The sequence below is a fragment of the Acanthochromis polyacanthus genome, chromosome 6 (genome assembly GCF_021347895.1).
Source record: "Acanthochromis polyacanthus isolate Apoly-LR-REF ecotype Palm Island chromosome 6, KAUST_Apoly_ChrSc, whole genome shotgun sequence".
NCBI lineage: Eukaryota > Metazoa > Chordata > Actinopteri > Pomacentridae > Acanthochromis > Acanthochromis polyacanthus.
Genome location: NC_067118.1, coordinates 25,151,764 through 25,169,355, shown reverse-complemented (window position 1 = coordinate 25,169,355; position 17,592 = coordinate 25,151,764). Strand labels below are relative to the sequence as shown.

General features: G+C 39.1%; 1 protein-coding gene across 2 annotated transcripts in view; it reads left to right on the top strand.

Annotated features, from left to right (window-relative positions):
- The window catches only part of acap3a (ArfGAP with coiled-coil, ankyrin repeat and PH domains 3a), an 87,111-nt gene extending 69,709 nt beyond the window's left edge, over nt 1–17,402 (top strand). Inside the window, exons 14-25 of one of the 2 annotated variants that reach the window (XM_051949285.1) lie at nt 681–792; nt 1,151–1,359; nt 3,066–3,135; nt 4,031–4,125; nt 4,213–4,430; nt 5,907–5,996; nt 6,170–6,262; nt 6,374–6,600; nt 7,840–7,949; nt 8,997–9,107; nt 9,216–9,277; nt 16,613–17,402. In XM_051949285.1, the coding sequence (XP_051805245.1) occupies nt 681–792; nt 1,151–1,359; nt 3,066–3,135; nt 4,031–4,125; nt 4,213–4,430; nt 5,907–5,996; nt 6,170–6,262; nt 6,374–6,600; nt 7,840–7,949; nt 8,997–9,107; nt 9,216–9,277; nt 16,613–16,719 (1,504 nt within the window). In that variant the 3' untranslated portion in view covers nt 16,720–17,402. Of the gene's footprint in view, nt 1–680; nt 793–1,150; nt 1,360–3,065; nt 3,136–4,030; nt 4,126–4,212; nt 4,431–5,906; nt 5,999–6,162; nt 6,263–6,373; nt 6,601–7,839; nt 7,950–8,996; nt 9,108–9,215; nt 9,278–16,612 lie in introns of both variants that reach the window. The other variant, XM_051949283.1, reaches the window with a different exon arrangement.
- The last annotated feature ends 190 nt before the right edge of the window (nt 17,403–17,592 follow it).

The following is a 17,592-nucleotide window of genomic DNA, read 5'->3' as shown; positions in this document are numbered from 1 at the left end:
TAAATCTTATTTTAAAAAGGTATGTTATCATGTATTAAGATACAGAAATGCATAATCTGACTAGTTTCTTTTCCTGTTAAGTCGGCTTTTCTATCAGCTTAACACTGTTTAGCAAATATTAACATTTTTATTTGTGGTAGTGAAAAAGGTAAACAAACAACATTAGCATGTTAGCGTCGGCAGAGTTAGCATATTAGCAGGAACTCATTAGTGTTGACAATTTTACAGAGCTGCTAACATGGCTACACACTCATATTACATTTGTTTTACTTTAATCTTTTTATCTGTGTAATAATTAATTAATTAAAGCTATACAATGCATGTTAGCAAGATCACAAGCTGTAAAATTGAGTTATTTCATTTTAATCTTACTTAAACATCAGTTGTAATACTCAGCCTTACTAATACTTAGATTCCATTTAGCACAGTTTAATGCTAACCTGAGATAGTGAACATGGTAAACATACTTAGTAAATTTTAGCATGCTAGCATGTTGACAGTAGCATTTAGCTCAAAATGTGACCGTGCCTAAGTACAGTAGCTTGCACGTTCCCTTATTAGTCTCGTTTTATTTTATTATTTTTTTATCTCTGCATTATGAAATTATAGCTCTACATTGCAGATTTGTCAGGACTGTACTTGAAGACTTGGGAATACTATTGTGATGTTCTGTCTTTCAGGAGCTGCATGCTTCAGGCTGAGTCTGAGAAGCTCAGACAAGCATGGATTCAGGCGGTTCAAGCTAGCATTGCTTCAGCCTACAGAGAGAGCCCAGACACCTACTACATTGAGGTAGGTCACAATCATCCAGTGGTAACAAATGTGCCTAGTAGTATGTCTAAAGCTCCCTAATGAACCCTAATTATTTGTTTAACGTACAGGTTAAAGAAAAAGAAAAAAAGGGCAATTAATGCCAACAGAAATCTCTATAATTTGACTGTGATTAATAACAGACAATACTTTACTTTCGGCATTAGTTTTTTTCAAGTTGTCTTGCTACTTTGACTTCAATAAATGACGTCAATGTTTCTCTCAGCTCTGTATAATTATAAGTTAAATAGAGGCTTTACTAAACACTGTTATTAAGCATTAACACACAAACATACTGAGTGCCCACAACCCTAACGGATGTTTTTGTGTTTATTTTTAGCATCTGGACAGAACAGCCTCTCCATCCACCAGCAGTATTGATTCAGCCAGTGAGCCGCGGGAGCGCAGCGCCCGAGGAGAGACCATCCTGCAGCGCATCCAGTGTCTGCCGGGAAACGAGCAGTGCTGCGACTGTGGTCAGGCCGACCCCCGCTGGGCCTCCATCAACCTGGGTATCCTGCTGTGTATCGAGTGCTCCGGCATTCACAGGTAGAGAAGTCCAGAACAACATCTGCATCTTTTACACTAATAAAAACGATCATCCCAAGAGAATCGACGAGCCAGGTTGAATTGTGGGTAGTGTAGGCTCCAGGTTTTGACAAGTGAGAATATGTGACATAACATTTCTGGTTTTCTTGAATCCATTTAGATTTTTTTAATCCACTGTAAGTCTGACAGTCTTGTAAGAGTGCAGTAATAATTATGTGGAGTACTCTTTAAAGCTAAATTTTGAATGCAGGACTTTTATTTGTAATGGAATAGTTTCTTACTTTGGATTCAGTACTCCCTTCCCGATATGTTTAAGGACATATAAAATAGTTTTTATCTAAACCAACAAAAAAACAGACATTACATGTACTCCTGCCTCACTGAAAAATCCAGAGCGAATGAAAGCATGAATATTTTTTATAACCCTGCCAAGGAACACAGCAGAGTTATGTGACGATCGGCATATGTTTGTCCTTCTGTCTGTTAGTCTGTGCGCAACATTACTCAAAAACAGAATAACAGATTTGGATGAAATTTTCAGGGACAGTCAGAAATGACACAAGGACCAAGTGATTAGACTTTGGCAGTGATGCAGCTTATACTCTGGATCCACAGATTTGTTAAAGATGTCTGTATCATTGCGAGATAACAGCACAGTGTCACTGTAACTATGACAACAAGTGAACACTACGTCAGCTGCCTGCTGACGATCACATTATTACAATCCTACTACAAATCCACCGCTGCCAATTTATCATAACTTATCCATCGGAAATCATACAACGACTGAGCAGCGTAGGCGGAGTACTGCGCTCTCTGACTGCTTTTTCTTCTTTTAAAAGTTTAGACACAAATGTGGAGAACTTAAGGATGCACAGCACAGTTGTGTAAGTTGTACTGCAATGTCTTCCCAGTAGATAAACTACAATACAGCAGGTAAAATGGTAGTAAAAGGACACAGTTTGTATTTAGAACAAATGACTTTACAGAGCATATGCATGCAAAGTGATGCACAGTGAGGCTTCAATGTCCAAGTAAGAGGGATTTTTGAGTAGCAGTCAGTGAAAGACCTGATTACTTGTTCTGTGCTGTGCTGGCTCTGCAGACTGTAAAAGCTGCCAACTGTCTGCTCCTTTGGCCTTTCTTTGCACTGCTAAAGGAAGCGAGCACGTTCTGCCACACACACAGCTTAAGAATTACGTCACTGAGGTTAGTTTTCAAGGGCCCGCTGGGAAAACTGTCCCTCAGGAGTTGCGTGTTTATTTTCAAGTTGCATTTATCATTGCTTATGTAACGATGAAACTCGTCCCCGTGTGTGTTCCCACCTGTTGAATATTCATGTTCCCTCTGTGGACTCGTCTTCTCACAGTTAGATCAGTCGTGGCCTCTTCCTACAATGCAGTTTCTTTCTAACGTGCAACTGTTGCCTGGATACCAGACAGTGATTTGCATGACATTAGGAGCCCGGGATAAAACTTGCGGCTATTCAAACCAGGTCAATGCACAACGCCATAGTGTATTATTCATTTGTTAAACTTCCTCCTCTCATATTAGAAGAGTATTTTAGTTGAGTTGACCACCATCTGCTGCTTTACACTCATAAGAAAGTAATCCTTCCGCTTTCACTGCAAAATTGTTTCTCCACAGAACATCAAAAGCATATTTGGACTCAAAATATGCTTGTTCTCTTTGTGTTGTTGCTGCAGGAGTCTTGGAGTTCATTGTTCAAAAGTGCGCTCACTAACGCTGGACTCGTGGGAACCAGAATTACTAAAGGTACGATACCACCCTTATATCTGTGTGTTAAATACAAAGGCGTAGTCACCAGCTAGTTAGCTTAGCTTAGCATTAAGACTGAAAATGAGGAAACTACTACTAGCCTAACTCTTTTCAAGGGTAACAAATGAACTTATCGAAATCTTTAAAACATATGAAATATGTGCACCGTGTTTGTTTAATCCTTACAAATGAAGAAACGTACACTCAAAAGAAGCTGTGATTTTACACAGGGTTTTATATAGCACTTTTTCTTTACTAGGACTAATTGCCCGCAAATCGTTGGAGATGCCAGGAAATTTATGACACTCATCAGTTTTCTTTTTGTTTCCAAATACTCCGACAAGGAAGTATTCAATGACAACCTGTTGTTCCACGACAAATTAAATTGGAACGACTCAAAATTTCACTTTTTTTTTGTATTCACAAATAATCCAAAAATCACACATGAATTAATAACTGGTTTAATGCCAAATCTTATTCAGGTTCCTGCACTTCTTCAGTTATCTAATTTCCAATAGATTTAGCGACTTGACAGGAAGCACTAAGAAGCATCTTAAATGAAATAATGCTATGTCTGTGTCGGTGATGTTATCTGATGTTAGCAGTTCTTGAATGAAAACCACAACCTATGGATTAAAGAAACAACATATAAAGTGTCAATTAATGAGCTTTAAAGATGTTGGCAGATGTTTGTGCACTTGAACAGAGCCAGGCTAACTGCTTCCCAGTTTCTCCAGTCCCTGTGCTAAGCAAAACTAAGTTGTGACAGGTGGTCAGGTGGTCAGTCCTCAGGCACTCCACATGTGAATATGTGAGTGAGGTCTTGATCTTCTCTTCATATTGCGCAAAATGTCAAACTGTTGACATATCTTTCACGCTTCTCTCTGTGTAGTTAATGTGTGAGCTTGGAAATAGTGTCATCAACCACATCTATGAAGGCTCATATCAAGAACAAGGTCTGAAGAAGCCACTACCCTCCAGTTCAAGGTAGAAAGACATAAAACACAGCTAGCCAGAATATATATAAATCTTGCTTTTGAGGTGCTAAAGTTTGTCACACGTGGTGCTTTGCAGGCAAGAAAAAGAGGCTTGGATTAAGGCGAAGTATGTGGAGAAGAAATTCCTGAAGAAGCTGGGCTCCACAGAGATACTCATCAATGGGGAGAGGAAGTCGGAGCGTCGGTGGAGCGTGAAGAAGTGTCGGAGGCACAACAGCGCCACCACGGTACCGAAAACACGGCGGAGATACCGACAGGAGCCGGGCAGCACCTCCCCTTCCACCCTCTCCTCAGGTACGTCAGCTCATCTCGGTTGATGTGATTTGTTTACATTGAATCAGATCAAAGCTGTAAGAAACCAGTTGTCCTGAAATATTTATTCAGTCAGCAGACTTTTTAGCAAAACTTATCACTGGTTACCACAATCCTCTGCATGAGCCAAAAATGTAAATGATTGTTCCATCATGTTATACAGTGTATCAGATGTTTTCAGACTTGGCTGGTTGAAAGGTGTGCAGATGGAGAGAAGTGAGTCAAAGATTCAGTATAACGTCAAACAGACAGGTGCATGCCATCTGATAAACGCAGTCAGCAGTCGGATTGGCAGCAGTGTCTGTGGCACATGGAGGCAGTTAAGACTCTTTAAAACCCTTAGAGGCCTGTTGTTGTAGTCATTCTGGAACTTGCAGATGTTGTGCACACATTTTTCGTTTCTCAAAGACTTAAAAGATCAATTTTAATTGCAAATGAAATCTGGAAATCGTAGAAAAAAAACATTCCTCATCGCCTAGTTACATTTTTTTCAGTATGAAAGTAATCCAGTGTTTGCTTTTTGTACTCGATAAACACCTTGTTTGAAATGGCAAAGAATGTGACTGGAAAAAAAGAACACCTGTCACAGTCTAGGAAAAGCAAACAGTAACTCAATCTGAACTCTGGATTTGACTAGACTACACATTTGATCTGCAAGATTTATCCCTGGATCTTTTTTATTCTGCGATATGGTTCACTTACATTTGTATAAATGTTGGATTTATATATATGGTTCAATCAAGAGTCCTTTCATATATGATTTTATTTAAATGTGGTTTTAAAATTTGCCTTTTTTTGTTTATTTGGTTTGTTATCATATCAGCATACATAAAAATTTCGCTAGTGCCCAAGCAAATTAAAGTTTCTTATCTTAAAGCCAGAGGTTCACTGCAAAAACATACTGCTAACAGCTAATTCATTTAAATGGTAGATTTATTAAACAAAAAGCCCGCTCATATCTAGTCCGAGGTGATAAAAAAGAATTAATGCTACATACTGGATCAATACAATAATAATACTGTTGACTGTTTGATAGTTTCATTTAAATGCAATAGATGTAAAGTGCTAAAGATAAGATTATGAAACTGCAAAGTATGTTCTCTCTCTGGATCACAATCGGCACATGCACTAAACAGCGTATCATACCTTTATAATGGAACTCCTTTTCCCACCTAAAGTGGTGAAATGGCACTTTGGCAAATGGCAAGAAATGGCACTTTTTCCTGATTAATAATAGATTATTCAGCGTATCGTCCAGTCCTTCTAATAGCTACAACAAAATGATGATATGAGCCATTGGGGGGGGGGGGGGGGGGTTCTTAAGAACTTAAATGTATACAGTAAAGTGATGTTACTTTACAAAAAAGAGCCACAGATGGTAAGAAGAATATAATGCTCCAACAAATTCTCTTCCTCTGCTTTCCTAATGTGTATCGTTCATCTGTGTTTGTCTCACAGCAGCAGCAAAGTTCAGACGAGAATCTCTGTTTTGTCCCGATGAGCTGGACTCTCTCTTCTCCTACTTTGATACCGGATCTGGACCTCGAAGTAAGCGACTCACTGGTTCAACAATTTACACTCTTAACTATAGACCCCTATTCTTATTAAAACTTTGGGTTAGGATAGTTGGATCTTGCCTCTGCCATTGGCTAATACTGTTCAGCCTGAAAAAGACAGCGGTGACTAATGTGTCCATGTTGTGGCGTCTCTCGGTCCGGCAGGCCTGAGCAGTGACAGCGGGTTGGGAGGCAGCACAGATGGCAGCACAGACATCCTGGTGTTTGGCTCAGTGGTGGACAGCGTCACAGAGGAGGGTGAGTCCAGTGGAGGAATGTTCAACGGCAACTACAGCAGCAGACTTTATGTTTTTTTTTAATCGTGCGTTGCTGTTGCATGAGCACTTTGTCTGGTTTTGCTGTCCTCAGAGTGTGAGGTGTCAGAGGACTCGAGTGGTGAAGCAGAGCTGGAGGCCGAGCCAGAGACGTCAGACCCAGAGGACATGAGGGACCTTCATCCTGGAGCGCTGCTCTACAAAGCCTCAAAAGCTCGCAACCTGCCGGTCATGGCTGAAGCGTTGGCTCACGGGGCTGATGTCAACTCAGTCAACGACGAGGACGAAGGAAAGACGCCTCTCATACAGGCTGTGATCGGGGTGAGTCAGTCGAGTGAACAGGTCTGCAAACTTCTCAGACCTAAAGTATCATATCTCAGTGTTTCCACCAATTTTACACATGAAGCTCTGCTATGAGGAGAACTTCTTGACCTATGTATTGTCTGAAGAACTTTATCAAGTGGGATTAAATATAGTTGACCATGTAGTCAGGGGTCAAGTGTGTGTTGCTTGGAGTTTTGTTGCCTTCAGATGAGATTGTGTTTACTGTGCTCATAAAAAGAATCCATATGAAGTAAAAAATCGTGTAAAAAATTATACATGGCAGTAAATTGTTGAAGTGTGAAAGCGTGATAGAAAGCGTGCACCTGCATGTAAAAAAACCTGGATTAAAAAAACTAAATATTATTATTAATTAGGTTTCTTATATTAAATATCAGATTCTGAATATGATTGGGATACATATTAAAGTCACAAACTGAAATACTTTAACACAGGGGTGTCAAACTCATTCTAGATCAGGGGCCGCATTCAGCCCAATTTGATCTGAAATTGGGCCGGACCAGAGCAGAATGACAGATAAATAACCACAACTCCAAATGTTTCCTTTGTTTGAGGGCAAAAAAGTACATTCTGAAAATGTTCACATTTAAGGAATCGTCTTTCAACAAAACATCATGAACAACCTTTTCTTAAGAAAAGTAAATTCAATTTCAACGACATTATGCCTCAGTTGAGCGTTTGCACTTTACAACTTCCAGATCACAAAGAAACAAAACATTCACAATTGAACATTCTCAAAAAAACAAGACAAATTATTACAAAAATGAGACACAAAATGACAAAAACAAGAAACAACATGACAACAAATGAGACAAATGACACGAAACAAAACAAAAAAGAGACAAAACATTTGACAAAAAAATTTCAAAGCGCAAAAGAAATGGGCCACACAAATGAGACGACCAAACACAAAGCCACAAGAACAACCCACAGAACAGTATTTTACTTTATTATGAAAACAATTGTCATTGTCTAGAAATTATTTTATATTTATAGTTTTACAAATATACGATCTGCATTTAATGTTGTCTCTGGAGGCCCAGTTTTGCTTTAACACAATAAGATTATTAACTATGTAAGCAAAAGTCCCCTAAAAAGACACCAAACTAAGCAAGAATGGCAGCAGATGGGGGTGTTTGAATATCAGTTCATCAGACTCTCTGAATTTCTACCAATATTTTGTGGTCGGCGTGAAGCTAACTGGTGACTTTGTTTTAGGGATCATTGATCGCCTGTGAGTTTCTGCTGCAGAACGCTGCTGACGTCAACCAAAGAGACGCGAGAGGGAGGGGGCCCCTGCATCATGCCACATATCTGGGACACACAGGGTGAGTCATGATGCTCAGAGGAGCTGTTTACTCTCCTGCTGCATGAGTGATTTAAGACAATTGATTTTCCTCTTCATTAGAGGCTCCGGCTTGTTGCACAAGTTTGCATCGTCTCTAAAACTGTTGTTGAACATCAAGTGGGTATAATTGATATTTTCGCACCAATTAAAACAGTCTTGAAAACAGAGAGATGAACCTCAACAGAACAATCACTCCAAACTCCCCCTGTTTTACAGGGATTTGCTCATTTTTAGCTGTTCACCCATCAAATCTCTAATTCACCAATAGAACCAAGCAAGGCTGCTTTAATGCATTATCCAAATCTTTTTCAAAACTTTCTATTTTTAGTGGATGTTGTTTCCAGTAGCAAAGAGGATTTTGGTAACGGGAACACACAGGTAGCAGAGGAATAGGTCACGTCGCGTGAAATGCGCGGCGTAAATGACATCTGGTGAGAGATTAGCTCAGCACCACAGAGCAGACTGACACAATGAAATATTGAGCAGCTAAAGAGCCTGATAGTTCCCTCAGGAGTCGTTCAAAACCAAAAACAGAGCTAGCAGAGAGAAAATATTGATTGGACTTCCATTTATCATGTGGCCAGAAGCACAACTCCAAACGAATGCGTAAATAATTAACGATTTCTTAACACTTTTAATCAGTTTTTACAGGTTTAAGAACTGTTGGGGCTTAATTTGAAGGGTTTTCAAGTACACAATGAATAAAATTAAACGAAATGATTAACTTTCTGCCAATTTCCAAGAGCAGAACTTGACACTCTGTGGCGTAAAATGGCATTTTTGTGAGTGAATCTCGACCATGAATGCACCAGAAGGGGGCAGCTTATGTAGCAAATTTAGAAGGGTGGGCTGTGTGCGCACTTCCTTATAGACCTGAAGAACTTTCTTGAGCAAAAAGAAGACGATGAAACAGATTTAGAACAGTTTGGATATGTTCCTGCATGAGTACAGAGACGCTCCATGGTTGTAATGTTTCAGAGAGATTCTTATTAGCTGTGCATTGATCTCATTTCTTTTGTATTTCCAGGCAGGTGTGTTTATTCCTCAAACGTGGAGCGACACAGAACGACGGTGATGAGGACGGTCAGGACCCTCTGAGTATAGCTGTGCAGCAGGCCAATGCAGACATAGTCACGCTGTATGTCGTCTTACACACATAATGTAGATTCAAGCAAGTTTTCTCGGGTTTTTGATGAATTTTTAACGCTCTGCTCCTCCTCTCCTTGCATCTCCGTCTTCCCTTCAGGCTGCGTCTGGCCCGGATGAACGAGGAGATGCGGGAGTCGGAGGGACCCTTCGGACAGCCAGGTCAATACCCAGCCAGCAGCCCCACTGAGCAGCAGTATAAGAAATGCATACAGGAGTTTATCTGCCTCACTATAGCCGACTGCTAACCGAGTCCAGTCAGGGGGTGCCAGTAGACATGCGATGAGGCTCTTACGCTTCGAGCTCGTCCGAGAGACTTTTCACCACCAGTTTATCTTCTTCTCTACGTCAGAATATTGCTAGTGTTCCTCTTCCCTGCACAGTCTGTCCACCTCAGACCAGACACCTGCCAGCAGACAGCTCCTCTCTCAGGATCTAACAACAACTCAGTGCTCATTTCCTTTAATGATGTCAGATTTGCCAAAAAAAAAAATTAAGTCATTGTGGACGCTTTTAGTGAGGTGCTGATCAGCAGAGAAATCACTGCCAAGGAAGGATTAGTCACTTTTTAAGCTTATCAGGCTATGAGAGGACCACCAATGAAGTCAACCGCACAGTTTTCAGGAACCGTCTTGGTTTGGAGGTTTCAGAGAGTACGAGGTGCTCTGAACCACAGACCTGCAACAGCTGCTTTTATTTTAAGAGTCGTAGATTTCATTTCACCGTTCGACTGAGTTGTGTTAAGTGGGAGCAGACTTTCTGGCTTCCTGAAGTAAAGCTCACATTTTTTCAGTAATTAATAACTTCCAGCTGACTTTTCCACACTGATCAACAGCATCAGAGGCTCATGGGTGCATCTAGAGCTGTCCGCTTATGCCAGAATGACGATCCTAACATGGCTTCTCTTCAAAGCTGACGAATAAAACATAAACCTTTAGGGTTGTTTTATTATCTGTTATGTTTACAGACAATTCCAGTTTATTTTAAAGTGGTAAAATTCTCTCTCATGTGCTCTGTGGGCCATGCTAACTTTGCCAACCTTTTTCTGTTGTAGAGCTTCGAAACTCCCTACAGCTGTCCAGAAAAATGTTCCACCTCAGAATTTTTAATCATCTAATCTAATCACCCAAGGGAAGCTCAGAAGAATCCACTGCTACTAAGATCAGACAAATGTGGCCATGATTCATACGAACATTAAATACGGTAACTACTGTAACTCAAGCTAACGTTGGCGGCTCAGTTCATGCAGCGTTGTTCTTGTGACAGTTTTCTTTGCTGCAGGAAACAACGATGACAACTTGAGAGCAGGCAGCTTAGCTCAGTGAAATGTTAAGGTTTGCAGAGGATTTGGATCGTGCAGTAAGGCAGCAGAGCCAAGTGAATTATCCATTTTATTGCAGTGCTATTTAAAGGGAACACTGAATCTGCATACTTCAACTGATTGGTTTAAAGAACTAAAAACAAGCCAGAGTATTTTATTTTCCTTAATAGCAGAATGACAGTAAGTGGTCTGGCTACATCTTACTAAGAGAGGCTATCTTCAGTCAGACTCCAGTTTTTTAGAAAGCCTCGGGGAAGTTTTTGCTCAAGTGAGTGCAACGTTAGCGTGAGTCAAAGAGCAGCAGATACTGCATTTATAGGAATACACCAAGGTGAAATTAGATGGAAATATTCACTGAGAGTATTTTAAAAGACAAATCTGAAATGACAGAAAGAGGAAAAATGCTTGCAGAACCAGTGAAGCTCTCACTTCACAACTCTGTAGCCCCGTAATAATAATAATAATAGTAATGTGAACTGATCGTGCAGATAAATCCGTGATTTTTAATCAACCTGAGGATCTCTCCAACATGCGCTTGTGATCAAATGGGGAAGGAGCTCTTTATTTAAATATTGTGACTGTTATGAGGGGAAACTGTGACGCTAGCAGACAGCAAATGATCTCAGAATCGTTTCTCTGTATTGATCGATAGATTGATCGAGCGAAGCTTTTAACTAAAAGCGAAATGATGCACTTTGTCTTACCAGCAGTGATTTGGCTTCCGGTTTGTTTGTTTTGTTCCTTTTTATTCATGACAAAAACCCCCAGAGCAATAGTGCAATGATTATGTCACTCCAGATAATCAGTATTTTTTCTATTATGTTTGACGATGCAGATGGTATTTTTTTAAGCTGGATATATTTTGTTAGATTTTATTTTCCTGAGCACTCACGCACACGTACAGCAACAGCATTATCTTCTCTTTATGAGAAACTCTACGCGGCTGCACAGTATTGAATCACTCGTTGGTGAAGTTTTTCCGCAAAAACAAACTGCACTGGAAGATGGACGTTTTTTGCTAAATCACGCTAAGCTAACATGTATTACTGTATATACAATATTTGTATGTCAAAATGTTTGTTTATGATATTCTGGTGTATCACGACTAGACCTATATTAGATTTGTTCTTTGTTTTTGATGCATGGGTGGCTGTTGCCCTGGTCCTCTGCAGCCTGTTGTTACCTTCTGTACCCGGTGTATGTGGCTCTTTGACCTTTAGTATTGTTGAATAATGTTAATATCCTCATTATATACTGCCCGATCATGACGACGGTGCATGGAATGACTTTCATGACAGATATTAGTAGATGCAAAGCACTGAGCGCCCTTTTTCCCTCTGTCTTCCACTGACAGGATGATGAGGACAGTGAACGCAGCAGTATGTAGCTGTATTTAATCACCTAGTCTAGACGACCACTTGTTTGCCCTCCTGGTAGCTCACAGTAAACGGCAGTGATTCAGAATAGGCTGACCACAATGTTGCATTAGCTGAGGCAGAATTCACCAGCTGGAAAATATTGATGATTTTCCCAAAGATTGTCTTTCAGAGATACTGCGGACTGTTGGGGTTTAGTTCAAACCAAAGAAAACCAGCAGAGAGCCAGCAAGCGTTTTTACATTTTGCTTTCATAGTAGAACATGAAGATCTTTTTTGACTATAGGGGGCTGTATTAAAAGAATTGAAGCAGAGAGATTTTCCCCGGGGTTATTAGCTGTTATAATATGTCACCAGAACAATACTCTTATACGCTCAAATTGCACAGATGGGAGGAGGACTCGTGATTTCCAATATGATACTGACCATAGGAAGTACTGCAATAACATTTTCATGTTAGAATATGTGGATTCATGCCTTGAAATGAGGCCATGTTTACCGTGTTCACAAGAAAAGTGAACACCTGACTGCTTGGGGTATTCTCAGTTTTATAATTGGTGATTTTTATTCAGATTTGTGACATTTTCAGGACCAGTCAGTGCTATTGAAGTTCATTGTTTTTGGATTGTAAGTTAATCTATTGTAGTTTTAGTGATTTTTTTTTAATAATGTCTCTGGAAAATGTTATTATTTTCAACAACTTCATTATGCTTGAGCATTTTCAAATTTCCCCATTTGAACTGAATTCATGAATTGATCTGTCACACCTTTCAGCAAAATGGAAAACCCCTTTTTTTAATCGCTCCAAATAATTTTTGTACAGTCCTCAAATTGTGTTTGGCGGATGAAATGTTTTTAAAAGAACGTGACACTGACAGACGGGAATTTTCTGTCAAATACCAAAAACAAAACAAAGACAATAGAAAACAACCCCATTTTTAATTTTTAAAAAAAGTTTTACCCAGCACAAAATAATAAATCAGAAAAGGCCAATTTTTCCATTAAAATCAACAGTTAAAAAATAATAAAATTGACCCATTCTTCATTTTACACTTTGAACCAACAAATACAGGAAACTGGCCTATTATCTTTTTCTTTTTTGTTTTAAATCAACAACAAAAACGCTCTCTATTTTAAACCAGAAGCATAACAATAGATCTGCTTCCTGTTTTTTTATGTTTAATATGTGACAGGAAAACAGATCATACTTTAGGATTCAGACCCAGAAGGAGCAGCTCACTCGTTTCTCTCCTTCCTCCTCGTCAGTGATGGATTCAAAGCACTTTGAAAACACTCCGTCCCTCTTAACGCAGCCTTTTCTTACTTTGTGCAGTACAACACGTGGCAACTGTGGAAGCCACACAAATACTTTACTTTTTTTTTTTGCGCGATAAATAAACTGAACAATCATTTGCGTTATGCCATAGAAGGATTACATGTTGTACAGCTCAGTGTGTCTACAGTGACTGTTGTGTATATAAACTAAAAACTATTAACACTTCTTTCTTCTAACATGATGCCATTTTTAACTTTCTTGTATTCTTTTCGTCTCTGACTGTTATCTGTAAGATTTCTTTGAATATTGTAAGAGAACGTGTGTCTCTGAATATCTGTGCATATTAACACTAACTGCTACCTTTGTTTTCCTCCCGGTGTCTCTGAAATGATGCTGAAAATAAACCGAAGGTGTGACTCAAAACTAACCTCTCTTTTGCTTCTGTGCCTGTTTTACTTTGCTTCTTACTAACTTTATCTAAGATCATTAACACACTAAACTTGAACAAATGTCTCTGATTTTTGCTGCATGATTTAATAACTGCTAACTGTCTGAATCAAGAAAGGAGTGTTTGATGAGGAGCTTAAATCATGTGTATAGAAGCTGTAGAAATGCACCTAATAAATGGTGCGATGTTAAATAATAAGTGTACAAGCAGCTAATGACGCAAATTGTAACCTGTAGTCGCATTTAAAGGGGAACTTTGGTTTTATTTCAACCTGGGGTCTGTTTTCATATGTCATTTCATACATGTGAGTGATGGAGAAATTAATTTTCGACATAGCTCCAGTATTTAGACAGGCAGTCAGCTTAGCAGCTCAGCTAGCAGCTCAGCTAGTGAAAAGTATGGGGCAACTTGCCCCCCGGCGTCAAAAAGTCTGCCCTAACATGCTTTTTTCCCCACACTGACCGGCTCAGATAGTCTCAACGAGTGTCCCACAACATACTAGAGATGAGAAGTGAACAAAAACCTCCACATTACTTGGCGATCGCTCTTTGTTGTGGTCTGTATCCAAATCTCAGGACGATAGAAAGCAAATCTTGTTCCGAAATCGCGCGATAGCTCGCGCTAAAACCGGTGTTTTGGTGCGAGCTATCGCGCGATTTCGGAACAAGATTTGCTTTCTATGTGGAGGTTTTCGTTCACTTCTCATCTCTAATATGTTGTGGGACACTCGTTGAGACTATCCAAGCCGCTCAGTGAGGGGAAAAAAGCACGTTAGGGCAGACTTTGACGCGGGGGGGCAAGTTGCCCCATACTTTTCGCTAGCTGAGCTGCTAGCTGAGCTGCTAAGCTGCCTGCCTGGCTAAATACTGGAGCTATGTCGAAAATTCATTTCTCCATCGCTCACATATGAAATGACATATGAAAACAGACCCCAGGTTGAAAAAAAAAACGAAGTTCCCCTTTAATGTTTTATGATTACACACAAAGAGAACAAATCCTGACAATGAGTTATAATTAGTTAGAATTAATTAATATACTAAGTACGTCATCAATGATATAAATAATAAATAAAATTGTTTCATCTATACTTTATCTTTTAATGTAAAGCACACTTGAGTTCCTTTTCATGAAATGTACTATGCAAATTGTTGTAGCACAACTTTTGATAGCATTTATGATTCGTGTTTGAGCATCACAGCTACATTTAAACACTTTATATCCTGTTCTGTTTTTATACTTGAACAGTTTTCGCCTCTATTTGTGATTTTGACACCGCAACTATGAACCGCTTTTGCTTTAATCTGTGATGAAGCGTCACGTTTTAATAAGTTAAATGTAATTTTTTTGTACCCAAAATCTGAGTATTAATTAGTTGCTCTAGATTTCAGATTTGAGTGAAATGGATGAACAAGTGCAGTATTTGACTGCGAAGTATGATTTATTTGTTGCCGTGTTATGTCACACGCATACAAGTGACTGAACTGTGTGTATAAGCAAACAAGCTGTAATTTATGAACTTTTCTTCATATATTACATTTAAAATACACAGGTTTATTGTTTGTCTTGGACTTCACGTGTAAAATCTGGCACAAAAACCAGAAAGTGTGAAGTCTTTAAGTCTTTTCTGTTTGGGGGCCAGTAAACACGCTTTCTGGAGAGAAGCTCAACTTAAATTCAACATTTCTTTGCATATACTTAAAAAATTCACCATCAGACCTTGTTGCTGCACTGGTTTGCTCTCATTGCTCTGCAGCTACAATGTAGTGACGTCTTATGTTGTCTTTGTTTAGCTGCTCAATATTGTCTCCTGTTCATTTTCTGCATGTTTTACTCTGCATCGTGCATGTCTTCCTTCCTTGACACTTTTCATCTTTTTTGTTTGCTTTCTCCTGCACTGTTGCTTTATGATTGTTTTATCATTTTACATCTTGCTCATCTAATTCTGGCCTGCACTTTATAGTAACAGAAATGAGTAACTATTTGGCAAAATGAAAATGATAGCCAATTAATTCTCTCTTGATGGACAGTTCAAATGAAAAACGTTTTTCCAAAAACAACTTAAAACAGTCAATAAATTCACTTTTTAGAAATACACAAATTGATTCATAAATTTAAAAATTCAAAAAGAGAAATAAACTACTGATTTTGCAAATCAAATGTTATTTGACAGCTACTGTAAAGCTCGCCCAATGTATTTAGAATATTGTTTTAATGAATCTGATTCCTTTAAATAAGGCAGTTTTACAAATGCAAAAGTAGCACACTGATATATCTTATTTCCCAAACTAAAACATATCCAGTTTATGATGATATATCTATATAAAACTAACAAACAACTGAAAATCACTACATTTACAACAGAAATGACTAAAAAGGACTCAGATTATTCTTTAAAATAATTGCTTAATAATTTGACTAACCCTTGGTGGTTGCTAAAGAAAAAAATCTAATTTACTAATTTAGATAAATCATTTTATCAAACATTATTTTTGATGAGTTGTGTTGACATAACAGTGTTGTAATTGTATCAACGTATGTTATTTAAGCTCAGATTCCTGCATTAGTTGATTTAAAACTAAATTCAAGTCGAGATAACTTACTGAAATGGGCTTGATGATGATTTTTCTTCACTCCGAGTTCAGAACGGTTGAAACTGGTAGAATAAACCTTTTTTCTACAGAGGAAAATCCTCTAACTCAGTTGATGAAAAGTTTTCATAACTCAAGAAGACTGATACAAACGGCTTTTGTGTGTGGAGTCAAAACATTTTTTTTGAGTTTACAATGAGGTTTGAGCTCTTTCTCAGGAATGTCCGTCTCCTTTTTAATTCTCCCAGCCTGGGAGCTCTCACAGACACAAAGGAGTTCGGCTTGCTTCTGTTGTGGCTGTAGATTCAGCGGTTACCATGACGACAGTAAAAGTAAAAGCTCAGTATTTGAAAAGTTGGAAAAGAGGAGAGGAAGCCTGCCGGGGCCTTGGCCTGCTTCTGGCCCTTCACATAAAGGCTGTTCTGACTGTTCAAAGAGAACCGGGTCTGTGATTTTCATCGTCTCCTCTTGTCGTTTTTCTTCTTCAGGAGACGCCACGTACCTCGACATCTTCAGAGAATTCTCCCACATGGCATCTCACAACCCGGAGAAGCTGAAACGAAGGAGTTTGCACTTCCGACACTCCTTCAGGTAGTCTGCCGAGCCTCCGGAGGGGAACTAAATACTTGAAAAGATCAACTTTCCATACATTACTCAGAGCTGAGACTCTGATGCTGTTGAATAAATTCCACTATCATATTATACTACCTGGTCTGATCCCAGTTAAAGTGCATTAAAGTGAAGAAAGTTTAGGATGCTGCCTTGTATCTCAGATGAAGCTTCTGCTCTGTGAGGATCTGCTGGACTTTTCCTCCCTAATATAAATGCAGCGTTGCTTTTGTACAGTGTCAGATAAGCACTTGTTTTGTTTCTATTTGTTGTTTTTCTTTTCAGATTCATTGAAGGAGTTTCATCAAATGCCTAACGTATAAATGTGCTTCCTAGCCAGTATGTGTGCTGCATGCATGTACTCTCATTATACTTCATACTCCAACCTGAACTCAGCTACCAAGTGTCATATGACCGTCAGTTATCACCGTGTTGAAGCCGCAGTGTTACTTCTCTTGATGAGCAGTTCATTTTGATATGAAATGTGTTTTTGTGTTGCCTCCATCGACTGTGCTGGTCTAGTCTTTGTGATATTTTGTTTAAATGGACTTTGCAGTGCCACTATGGGTCGCAGCAAATGTGCTGTAGAAGTTAAAATGCTAATATATCTGAAGGAGCAGGAGCACTGATGAAAGATGGATGGAAATAAACAATGTTGTCTGTGTTGGAGTCCAAGTCTTTCTTTGTGGATAAAACAACAGCGTCCCCTTGTGGTGAACTGTGACACTCAAGATTTCATCACACGTTACTCTACTGAGAGAAAGTTGGCATGAAAGTCTTTGAACGTCCTGACCAAGATGGCAGAATTTTCAGAAAAACACGAATAGATACAAAAAAAAGGGTGCTGAAAAATAAAACT